General features: G+C 40.3%; 1 protein-coding gene across 1 annotated transcript in view; it reads left to right on the top strand.

The window, feature by feature from the left end:
• RFTN2 (raftlin family member 2) overlaps nt 1-13094 on the top strand; it is a 239736-nt gene that overhangs the window by 49186 nt on the left and 177456 nt on the right. The window contains exon 2 of the mRNA XM_075179952.1: nt 7734-7917. Coding sequence (XP_075036053.1) covers nt 7734-7917 — 184 coding nt within the window. The remainder of the gene's footprint in view (nt 1-7733; nt 7918-13094) is intronic.

The raw sequence follows: 13094 nt of genomic DNA on the forward strand, positions 1-13094 counted from the left end.
CAGACAATGCCAGTTACATTGTGCGGGCATTAAATATGGGCAATTTCCAGCACGTCCCATGTTTTGCCCACACCATTAATTTGGTGGTGCAGCATTACCTCAAGAGTGACAGGGGTGTGCAGGAGATGCTTGCGGTGGCGCGCAAAATTGCTGGACACTTTCGGCATTCTGCCAGTGCCTACCGCAGACTGGAGCACCATCAAAAAAGTCTGAAACTGCCCTGCCATCACCTCAAACAAGAGGTTGTGACGCGCTGGAACTCCACCCTCTATATGCTGCAGAGGATGGAGGAGCAGCAAAAGGCCATTCAGGCCTACACAGCCACCTACGACATAGGCAAAGGAGTGGGGATGCGCCTCAGTCAAGCGCAGTGGAGACTGATTTCCGTGTTGTGCAAGGTTCTGCAGCCATTTGAACTTGCCACACGAGAAGTCAGTTCCGACACTGCCAGCTTGAGTCAGGTGATTCCCCTGATCAGGCTGTTGCAGAAGCAGCTGGAGAAAGTGAGGGAGGAGCTGGTAAGCCATTGCGATTACACCAAGCATGTAGCTCTTGTGGATGTAGCCCTTCGTACGCTTTGCCAGGATCCGAGGGTGGTCACTCTCTTAAAGTCAGAGGAATACATTCTGGCCACCGTGCTCGATCCTCGGTTTAAAGCGTATGTTGTGTCTCTGTTTCCGGCGGACACAAGTCTACAGCGGTGCAAAGACCTGCTGGTCAGGAGATTGTCCTCTGAAGAGGACCGTGACATGCCAACAGCTCCACCCTCATTTTCTTCCACATCTATGGCTGCGAGGAAAAAGCTCAGTTTTCCCAAAAGAGGCACTGGCGGGGATGCTTATAACATCTGGTCCGGACTGAAGGACCTGCCAACCATTGCAGACATGTCTACTCTCGCTGCATTGGATGCTGTCACAATAGAAAAAATTGTGGATGATTACTTTGCTGACACCATCCAAGTAGACATGTCAGACAGTCCATATTGTTACTGGCAGGAAAAAAAGGCAGTTTGGAAGCCCCTGTACAAACTGGCTCTATTTTACCTGAGTTGTCCCCCTCCAGTGTGTACTCGGAAAGAGTTTTTAGTGCAGCGGGGAACCTGGTCAGTGAGCGGCGAAGGAGGTTGCTTCCTCACAACGTTGAAAAAATGATGTTTATAAAAATGAATAATCAATTCCTCAATGAAGTACAGCACTGCCCTCCAGATACTACAGAGGGACCTGTGGTTGTGGAGTCCAGCGGGGACAAATTGATAATGTGTGATGAGGAGGAAGTACACACTGTAGGGGGAGAGGAATCAGAGGTTGAGGATGAGGATGACATCTTGCCTCAGTAGAGCCCGTTTAGTCTGTACAGGGAGAGATGAATAGCTTTTTTGGTGTGGGGGCCCAAACAAACCAATCATTTCAGCCAAAGTTGCTTGGTAGGCCCTGTCGCTGAAATGATTGGTTTGTTAAAGTGTGCATGTCCTATTTCAACAACATAAGGGTGGGTGTGAGGGCCCAAGGACAATTCCATCTTGGAACTTTTTTTTTGCATTATATGACCAATCAACAGTCGTTTGCCATGTTCAAAAAGTAAAACCAAATTTAAACAAATTCAAGAAATTAAACCAAAATTAAAATGCCCTGTCATAATTTAAAACAAGAGGTATTGACGTGCTCTAAAACTACTGTATTGTTGTTTATATTTTATAAACACTACACTTGAAAGCTTGAGTCTTTCAATAAAAAAGTAACTGTCCATTGCACGAATATTTGCAACAGGGACAATTTTAGGGTTAAGAAAGTCAACTAATAACACTTCGACGCTGTCTGTCTTTATAAACACTACACTTGGAAGTTGGAGGAGGTATTGTGGCCCCGGCACCAAATTTACTACCGGGGCCACTCCACTGTGCAGTCCATATTTAGGTGTATCAGATATTAAACAACGGTGACAGTTGATGCCCAATTTTTTAATTATATTGTGGCCTCGGTACCAAATTGTGTACCGGGGCCACCACACTACGCAGTCCATACCCTTTTTTGGTGGAATTCTGACCCGTGGAGGGTTTTTTAATTATATTGTGGCCTCGGTACCAAATTGTGTACCGGGGCCACCACACTACGCAGTCAAGATAGATAGATGCGTATCATAGATAAAGTACATTCAGTGGTGTGGGGCAAATTGAAAAATATTCAAAATGCACTGACATTATCAAAAACAAGAGGTTGTCACACGCTAAAACTCCAACATGTATATGATGGAGAGGATGGAGGAGCAGCCGTATGTGCAGTGTAATGCAGACCTGTTGAAGGTTTTTTATATATTTTATTGTGGTGCCCAGTGCCCACTCCTCTACGCAGTCCAGATACATTTATTGGTGCGAATCATAAAAGTTCAGGGTTTTTAATATGTATTGTGGTGACCCACTCCTCTACGCAGTCCAGGTACATTTATTGGTGCGAATCATACAAGTTGATGGTTTTCTTATTATATATATTGTGGTGACCCACTCCTCTACGCAGTCCAGATACATTTATTGGTGCGAATCATAAAAGTTCAGGGTTTTTAATATATATTGTGGTGACCCACTCCTCTACGCAGTCCAGGTACATTTATTGGTGCGAATCATACAAGTTGATGGTTTTCTTATTATATATATTGTGGTGACCCACTCCTCTACGCAATCCAGATACATTTATTGGTGCGAATTATAAAAGTTCAGGGTTTTTAATATATATTGTGGTGACCCACTCCTCTACGCAGTCCAGGTACATTTATTGGTGCGAATCATACAAGTTGATGGTTTTCTTATTATATATATTGTGGTGACCCACTCCTCTACGCAGTCCAGATACATTTATTGGTGCGAATCATAAAAGTTCAGGGTTTTTAATATATATTGTGGTGACCCACTCCTCTACGCAGTCCAGGTACATTTATTGGTGCGAATCATACAAGTTCAGGGTTTTTAATATATATTGTGGTGACCCACTCCTCTACGCAGTCCAGGTACATTTATTGGTGCGAATCATACAAGTTGATGGTTTTCTTATTATATATATTGTGGTGACCCACTCCTCTACGCAGTCCAGAAAGATACCTCGTTGCAACGTTTTGGACTAATAACTATATTGTGAGGTGTTCAGAATACACTGTAAATTAGTGGAAATGCTTGTTATTGAATGTTATTGAGGTTACTAATAGCATAGGAGTGAAAATAAGCCCAAAAACTTGATTTTTAAACTTTTTATGTTTTTTCCCAAAAAAATCCGAATCCAAAACCTTAAATCCGAACCGAGACCTTTCGTCAAGTGTTTTGCGAGACAAATCCGAACCCCAAAAATAATGAAAATCCGGATCCAAAACACAAAACACGAGACCTCAAAAGTCGCCGGTGCACATCCCTACTTACCTTTTCCGCTTCTTCTCTGTTTCTGTCTCCTGCCCGCTCTTTGCCAGCTGCCTTCCAGGACCTGTACTGATCACATGTGCTGCGCGCGGCACATGTGCCCAGGAAGTGTCGGTGCACAGACCGTTCAGTGCACTGACTGCTCGAACCGGCCCATCTTACCATCGGCCCTTCTGGCATTTGCCAGAAGTGCCAGATGGCCAGTCCAGCCCTGTGGAGGCTTTAAATCTGCCCACTTCACTGTAAAGTGGGCAAATGTGGGAGAATGCCCTGCTCTCCCGGGAGTCTGAGAGACCTACCTGGATTTCGGGAGTCTCCCTAACACTTTGGGAGAGTAGGGGAGTATGATGAATCGTCATTCGGATCAGGACTTCAGTCATTGGTAAAATCATTAACAATATCGCATTGTGAGAAAGTTTCCATACTGTGCTCCCAGTCTATGACCAGTACAGACACAGCACAGGATTGCACTGAAAATGGATTAGCGGCAGAAAACGTAAGTGCTAGAAACATTGCTAGAGTGTATTTAGCAAATAATTATTAATAGAATAGGGCTTCCATTTGCAAAACAAAATCTTTAGATCTATTTTGTACAAAAATGGGATTACATTTTAATACATTTTATATTTTGGCTATTGTGTTTCTTTAAAGTTAGAGTTTGATGAAGCAAGGTTCCAGAGAAAGTGTGCAATAAACAGCTATTGAAACCTATCAGGAAAAACAGTGCTTGGAATTTTGTACACAAAATCCAAGCAGTATTTCAGCAACTGTTGAAATGCTCATGTGATAGATGTAGGAATAACAACAGACTTCTATGAAGCAATATTTGGTCTGAGCTGTTTCTAAGCTAGCCCTAAATTATTAATAGCTCTCAGAGAATGAAAATCTGCTATGTCATTGACACCCTTCATGCATAACACATTCATTACAATAGATCGGCATGTTAAAAAGGGGAGGGGGCTCTGGAGGAAAAAGAAGATATGCAACAGAAAAAGTGCTGAGGATAGAATTTTATAATTACTAGAGATGGGCGGGCTCGGTTCCCAGAGATACGAACCCACCCGAACTTCGCCTATCCGAGTACCGAGCCGACTCTCCCGCCCATTCGGAATCGAGGCAAAACGTCATCGTGACGTATTCGTATTTCAGAGCTCTGTTCTCGCGAGATTTGAAAAGCATAAATATCCGCCTCCACAGCAATCCATCGCCATTTGACAGAGGGAGAGAGCAGGGTTAGGTCACAGGCTGTATTAGAGCAGGGACTGAGCGATAATTGTACACCTTATTCTTTGTATTATTATTTCAATTCTAATCTATTCAGCTCTATTATTATTACCTATTCTATTAGCAATTGTTAGAGCAGGAAGAGAGGAGGATAGAGGAGGCTTTTTTTTCTTCAATATTTTGCACTACAAGTGCTTTGGGGTGTCCTATATTCCCCAGTGTGAAACACTAATTTTTCTGGCTGTCAAAAGTGATATTTATCAGCAGTATCTATACAATTTTTTTCACTACAAGTGCTTTGGGGTGTCCCATATTCCCCAGTGTGAAACACTATTTTTTCTGGCTGTCAAAAGTGATTTATCAGCAGTATCTATACAATATTTTGTACTACAAGTGCTTTGGGGTGTCCCATATTCCCCAGTGTGAAACACTAATTTTTCTGGCTGTCAAAAGTGATATTTATCAGCAGTATCTATATAATTTTTTGCACTATAAGTGCTTTGGGGTGTCCCATATTCCTCAGTGTGAAACACTAATTTTTCTGGCTGTCAAAAGTGATATTTATCAGCAGTATCTATACAATTTTTTGCGCTACAAGCGCTTTGGGCTTATTAAAATGGATTCAAAGCAGTCCACATATGAGCAGAATAAGCAAGCAAGTGCTAGCACCAGTCCTAATGGTAGTGTTCCCAGTACATCATCTGGACAAGCCTATGTAAAAGTACATAGTCTTTTTAAAGCAGGGAAAAACACACACCAAAAAAAATTCACCGTGTTGAAGCGAAAAAGAAGTGTAGCTGAGGAAAAGTTAGCTGCCGATAAAAAAAAATTGCCAACATGCCATTCTACACATGCAGTGGCAAAGAAAGAATGAGGCCTTTGCCTTTCTCTATTAGTGGCAGATCAAAAATGTTACTGAGCCATCTTCTTGTACGGTCACTCGTGACCAAGCAAGACCAAGTAATTTGGAGTCTAAAAGTGGTGCACAACTACTGTTACGCGGGAAATCCAAGCTGCAAGAAAACAGTAAGGCATTAGAGGATAATGTATGCTCAGAATCAGAAATGACACCAATCCCTGTGGAGAGTCCATCCACCAGTGGTATGTCTAATCGTGAGCATTCTGTTTGTGTACCCATAAAGAAGTGCCCTTTCAGCAGTTCTGCTGATGTGTGCCTGAACAGCCCAAGTGTAGTTGGTGATACACAAATTGAGGATGCCACTTTGGAATTAGAAGAGGATGAGGGGGAGATTTGTGTAGGCGACGAGGGCGATAATGATAATGTTGATGAGGATGATGCAGACAGATACCAAATTGCCTTTCTCAGTTTCTATTTACATTCTAGAGTCTATAACGGCTGAATAGTTTTCTTTTTTACTCCTAGTGGAGAGGGGGTCTGATGCAGACAGATACCAAACTGCCTTTGTCCATTTCTTTTTATATTCTACAGTCTACAACAGCTGAATTTTTTACTATTTTCTACAAGTGAAGGGGGGCCTATAGAGACAGAAACCAAACTGCCTCTGTCCATTTCTATTTATATTGTACAGTCTATTATGGCTAAATTTTTTAGTATTTTCTACAAGTGGAGGGGGGCCTAGAGAGACAGAAACCAAACTGCCTTTGTCCATTTCTTTAGATATTTAACTATAAGTGTAGGGTGTAATATACACCCAAAGACGATGGCTGCATTGCAAAAATGCATAGATGGAGAGAAAGACACTCTGGTTTGTGTGTAGAATTAATGATGGCCTACCAGGAATTAAACTGTTTTTTTCATAATTATATAGCTTTACAATTACATTACTTATACAAGAAACAGGTGGAGCACTAAATTCGGTTATTTTATGCCCAAAAACATTGATTTTTAAACAAAATTGCAAAACAAAACCAAACAAAACAAAAACCAAAACCAAAACACGCAAGGGTGGTTGGGCAAAACCAAAACTAAAACCTAAACATGACGGTAATCCAGATCCAAAACCAAAACCAAAACACGGGGTCAGTGAGAATCTCTAGTAAATACAGTATAGAGTCTGTCATTGTAGCGACTGGTAGACTGGTGCAGTAAGAGATCTGCTGTTACTGAGATGAATGCTAAGCAGCAACTTTCATAATGGGCGGTGGTAATTTAAAACATATTCTTTTATCATGCCTGATCCCACACTTAACCACTCAATTATTTAATGCCCACTCTGAGACACTTATTAATATACTCAGTAAGCCTTATACTCTATACTGCTATTAATTGCAATAGCCATCAAAACATTATCTCAGTGCACTGGACTATGCAGTAGTAACCGTTTACCTCAACTAAAATGTATCTTTTGTAAGGGTCACACTTGCTATGTTGAGTTTAAATATGGAAAATCTAGACCTACTTATTGGACTGGGCACTGCTACCACCAAGAAAACCTTTATTACAATCTACCACTCATAATGGGACTGTCTTCAAATGAAAATTGCATATAATATAATGAAATTGAGCAAACACACAACAGTATGTGTTAAAAACTACGCAATATTTATTTTATATATAAAAATCATCTATATTAAAACTTCAATCTACATAACAAAAAACAATTATAGACTCCTGGACATTTTTATATGGCAGTTCCTTTATAAACTAAAAGACCCATAACAATTAGTCTGAATATATAGTCAGCCCAGATGTAGGCAATAGAGTTATTATGGCATAAGAATGATATGGTACGAGAATAAACCCAGACTTTAGTGATGATGGCCTTGTGTGAGACAAAAGAATTTACAGCAAAACATAACATTCTTATTGGAAGCATTGTGAAATTAAATCTAAAAGCATATGGCTACACTAATCAATTGGTTCTTCTTTTTTAAAGCAAAAATTATTAAAAATCAATCTGCAATAAAATCTCTGAACAATGTGGGTTTTAATAATATGCATAGCCACACTGATTGTTAATAAATCATTGATTCAACATGATGAGCAGAGATACATATGTATGAATATATTATATTGCCCATAATATTGTATGAAAGAATGACATTTTTGTTTGAGAAGAACACATTATTTTAATAATATATGCTGGAAGCTTTATAAACTGGTGAATCACTTTTGCTTATTTTTTCTTAGCATCACTGAATACCAATACCATTCGGATTAAATCATTGCTTGATATTCCAAGTAAAGTGGAAGAGTACTACTTAAGAGGATATATGGTTGCAGCAGTCCATCCAATTATTGTATCTAGTGGTCGTAGAAGGCACTTGCCCATTAGTTACTTGTATCGAGTCGTACTATATCGACTTAAATTAAGGTAAGTTATTTTTTTAACTCTTTAATGCTATTTGTTATCTTTGTTCACGGGATTTTGGATACGTTGTGACATATTTTACAAATCATTTTAAACTACTAAGGAAAATGAATAATGCTACACAGAAAACCTTTGTGATATTGGTGTTTATGCAATTAAACTGGCTGTTCACTTGTGAGCAACTTACTCTTTTTCAGTAGTGCTTTGGTATGTATCACTCCCCCAGAACAGTACCGCTACCTAGTCTGAGCTGCAATCACAAACAGTGCTAATAGAGTGCAGGGTCATCTTAACAGCATTATAGGTCCCTGTGCAAAGCAGTGCATTCGGGCCCTACCTACACAACCATTCACAGGAATAAAAATGTAAATTATCAATAAAATTAAGCTTATATTTATTGGTACCTCCAACAAAATCAGTGTTTGATCATTAAAAAAAAAAAAAAACATACTGTACAGCAGAGATCAATCCACACAAACATTTGGACAATATAACATGAGCCTGGAAGTTAAAAAACAAGAAATTCAACATAAAATGGCACTCAGTTGGTAAATCATACCAATGCGCTCAGTATACGTGCTGTGATGAATCAGGTCCACACAATATGGTGCGGCAGTGTAACAGTTGACTAATCAACTATGACACACTGTTGTGACATTACTCCTGCAGCCCTGCAACTCGCACCCCACCTTGCAACCAACCAACTCCTCCCTACACACAAGAATCACAAACTAATCTAGCAGTCTCTGCATTCTGGGGGGCAGTATTGTATATTTGTTCATTAAGTGTCAGCAAAAACGCATGCTTGCAGAGTATACACATGCTGGCACATTCCGAGCACTGATCCTAACCCTTTCATGGATGCATGCAGAAAATAAACCACTGAAAATGCTGTTGCTACCTTACACTGGAGGTTTAAGAATAAACCTTACAATGGTGGTTTAAAATTAAAACTAAAATAAATAATGAAGTAAAGGTACATCACAATACAATTTAAGTATATAAATGGCAAAGGGATTAAAAAGATAATATAGGACCCCTAAGAAGGGAGATGGGTGAATTGATAAATGATACTAAGGAAAAAGCAGAGGTATTAAACACTTTCTTTTATTCAGTATTTACTAAAGTTGAACAAATGGTAGGAATAATACATAAAAACAGATATAAAACCATACCATTAATTAATACTTGGCTGACAAAGGAAGAAGTGCAAAGGTGACTGAAGAATATTAAAATAAATAAAGCTCCAGGTCCAGATGGCATACACCCAAGGGTTCTTATGGATGTAAACTCAGAAATAACTAGACCGCTATTCTTAATTTTCATAGGTTCAATCTCATCAGGCTCAGTACCAAGAGATTGGCAAATAGCAGATGTGAGGTGCCGATGTATAAAAAGGGAACGAGATCACAACCAGGAAATTATAGACCTGTAAGCCTGACATCAATAGTGGGGAAACTACTGAAAGGTATATTAAAGGACAGTATTCAGGATTACTTGGTGCACAATAAGATTATTAGTGGGAATCAGCATGGATTTGTGAGTGATAGGTGTGACTGGATCACTATTAAATAACTTTTGGTAAAAATGTATTTAAAGCAAATAGTGCAGGGCACTTATTTATGTAATTGCATTTGCACTTATTCTTGTTTAGTGTAAGATAGGAAGTCGTTATCTCTGAGACCAGGGTAAAAAAAATTGTTTTTTCTGTTTAACCTTGCTATAGGAAATGCCTATTTCGGATGTATATATCTGATACAATAAGTCTTTGTTTTGAAAGCCTTTTGCAGGGGCGCACGCAGGATTGTCAGGGGGGGTTTCTTCCCCCCCCGACCCCCAAAAAAACAAACAAAAACACACGAGAGAGAGCAGCTCAGTATCGGCAGCTCTGTCCTATACAGCAGCCGCGGCGCTGTCAAAGAAGCGTCCGCGGCGGTGCTGTATACAATACAGCGCCACCGCGGACGCTTCTTTGACAGCGCCGCGGCTGCTGTTTAGGATAGTGCCGCTATGGCGGCCACTTAGTTAGCGCCGGGGGGGGGGTTTCTGGAGACTCAGAAACCCCCCCTGTGTGCGCCACTGCTTTGCATATCTTAGTTAGAGGAAATGCATTCATGTCTAAGGTATATGTTTGAAGTCTGATAGCAGAAAGTGCTAACGAAGTTTTGTGATGAAGTGTCATACCTGCTCTGGCCAAAGGCCTAGCAGGGGGTCGTTACTGTGTGGCCTTTGCCAGAGTGAATTTCATAGATAAGTGTAAATTTTGTTAGCCTTCAAATGCATGTAAATTTCTGTTGGTGTGAATAGAGTATATCCTGTTTCTAAAAATAGACTATTTCTGAACTGTATAAATGATGAGCTTTGTGAGCATATAGGTGTTCTTCTGAATTGTCATCTGACCTGATCATACTGGAACCTTCCACCAGTGTTTGTGAGCAAATAAACCATCTTGCTTGCTGTTTTCCTGTGATCTACAGATTAGTAAAGATGAGCGGGCTCGGATTTCGGTAATCCGAGCCCACCCGAACAGTGCGGATCCGACGGGATCCGAGCACTGTTCGGGTACTTCCGGCTGCCAAAGGAATCCAAAATGAGGCTATGACATCCAAGTCTCACGTCGGATCTCGCGAGACTCGGATGTCATAAATGCCCTGCTCGCGGCCGCCATCTTCATTCTCCCTGCGATCACTGAAGAGGGAAGTTGTTGAGATCCTGTGCTCTGTCCTGCTGATTAGCTTAGGCAAGTGGTGCTTTGTCCAGTGCTCTGTATAGCTGAGTCCAGTAGTACTTTGTCCAGTGCTCTGTCCTGCTGATTCCAGTGGTGCTTTTGCCAGTGTCTGTCCTGCTGAGTTCAGTGGTGCTTTTGTGACTTGTCCTGTGTTTTTTTCTGCTAAGTCCATAGTAATTTTATAATTATAAAAAAATCTTTAAAAAATGAAAAAAAAAAAAAAAAAATTTGTTTTTTTAAAAAGTATAAAAAATATTCTAGAGCAATATATTCTTGCAGTCCCAAAAAATAGGTACTGCAATCTATATTACTACGTTCACTTTTTCTGCAGTCCCAAAAAATAGGTACTGCAATCTATATTACTACGTTCACTTTTTCTGCAGTCCCAAAAAATAGGTACTGCAATCTATATTATAACGTTCACTGTTTCTGCAGTCCCAAAAAATAGGAACTGCAATCTATATTACTACGTTCACTGTTTCTGCAGTCCCAAAAAATAGGAACTGCAATCTATATTACAACATTCACTGTTTCTGCAGTCCCAAAAAATAGGAACTGCAATCTATATTACTACGTTCACTGTTTCTGCAGTCCCAAAAAATAGGAACTGCAATCTATATTACAACGTTCACTGTTTCTGCAGTCCCAAAAAATAGGAACTGCAATCTATATTACTACGTTCACTGTTTCTGCAGTCTCAAAAAATAGGAACTGCAATCTATATTACTACGTTCACTGTTTCTGCAGTCCCAAAAAATAGGAACTGCAATCTATATTACAACGTTCACTGTTTCTGCAGTCCCAAAAAATAGGAACTGCAATCTATATTACTACGTTCACTGTTTCTGCAGTCTCAAAAAATAGGAACTGCAATCTATATTACTACGTTCACTGTTTCTGCAGTCCCAAAAAATAGGAACTACAATCTATATTACAACATTCACTGTTTCTGCAGTGCAGAAATATTAGTATCAGATATTAAACTACGTTCACTGTTCCTGCTACATCAAAAAAGCATGAACCTGTCCTGCCATCAACTAAAACGAGAGGTAGTGACGTGCTTGAACTCTACCCTCTATATGCTGCAGGGGATGGAGGAGCAGCAAAAAAGCCATTCAAGCTTATACAGCCACCTACGATGGGCCATGTGTTTGTGCCGCCCACTTGTGTCGCTTTGCTTAGACATCCAGCTACCTCGGCGCAATTTTTTGGACTAAAAACAATATTGTGAGGTGTGAGGTGTTCACAATAGACTGGAAATTAGTGGAAATGAATGTTATTGTGGTTAATAATAGTGAAGGAGTGAAAAAAAAAAAAAAAAAGAAATATGGATTTTAGCACTTTTTATGCTTTTTTTAAAAAAAAATCAGAACCCAAAACCCAAAATCAGAACCCAAAACCTCAAGCTAATCAGAACCCAAAACACCAAAAGTGGCCGGTGCACACCCTTACAGATTAGACCCTAAAATCGAATCCGTTCTCCGGCTGTCTCAAGCTATTCCAGTACCAAAGCTCTGCCGGCTACCCATACAGCCCTGCTCCATGTGATAAGCCAGGGGGGATCCATTCACAGCAACCCGGATCCATAGTAAGAGGTCCGGAGTTACCAGCCAGGTACACCAGCAACGAGATACGCTAGCAGCGTCAGTGACCCAGAAGAAACCCGGTTCTGGATGCCGGTATAGGAGTCCAGTGGTGGCCGCTCGTGTAAGCCCCTCCTACTGCGGCAAGAGGGTGCTTTTTTTGATAACGAAAGGGAACGGTGGCAAAGTAAGCCCAGCCGGTTCCCAGCAACAACAGACAGGGTAGCATAGGCGGTCCATCCTGTCACAATAGGTTATGTCAAACTAATCGAATTAGTTTCTACGAGGAAGTTAGTGGGAACTTAGAAAAGGACAGCACAGTAGATGTGGTCTACTTAGATTTTGCAAAGGCCTTTGATACAGTGCCACACAATAGGTTGGTTTACAAAATAAGAGAACTTGGTCTGGGAAACAACATTTGTACTTGAATCAAAAACTGGTTAGAGAGTAAGGAACAGAGAGTTGTGATAAATGGAACATTTTCTAATTAGTCAAAAGTTTTAAGTGGAGTACCTCAAGGTTCCGTGCTGGGGCCACTCCTTTTTAATAGGTAGTAAGAAGGAGGTTCCCAGGCGCTTGATGTGAAAGAGATGATAAGATATGGGGTGGGTGTCAAATGGCTGTAAGCCTGTTTAATTCTATACAATAACAATGGTCAAAACTAAAAAGTAGTGTGCCGGCACATATAAAATGATCAACATAAACACAATTCCACAATAACTATGTACAGTGAAACAGATATAACAATGATGTACAGCTGTATTATAAAATGAAAAGAACAATAATGGCTGAATACCTGCATTCACCAAACATGTGGCAGCAGGGAATCCAATAAGTCCAGTGCTCGGGTTTTCTAAATACAACAAATC

The sequence above is a fragment of the Mixophyes fleayi genome, chromosome 7, assembly GCF_038048845.1.
Source record: "Mixophyes fleayi isolate aMixFle1 chromosome 7, aMixFle1.hap1, whole genome shotgun sequence".
Taxonomy (NCBI): Eukaryota; Metazoa; Chordata; class Amphibia; order Anura; family Limnodynastidae; genus Mixophyes; species Mixophyes fleayi.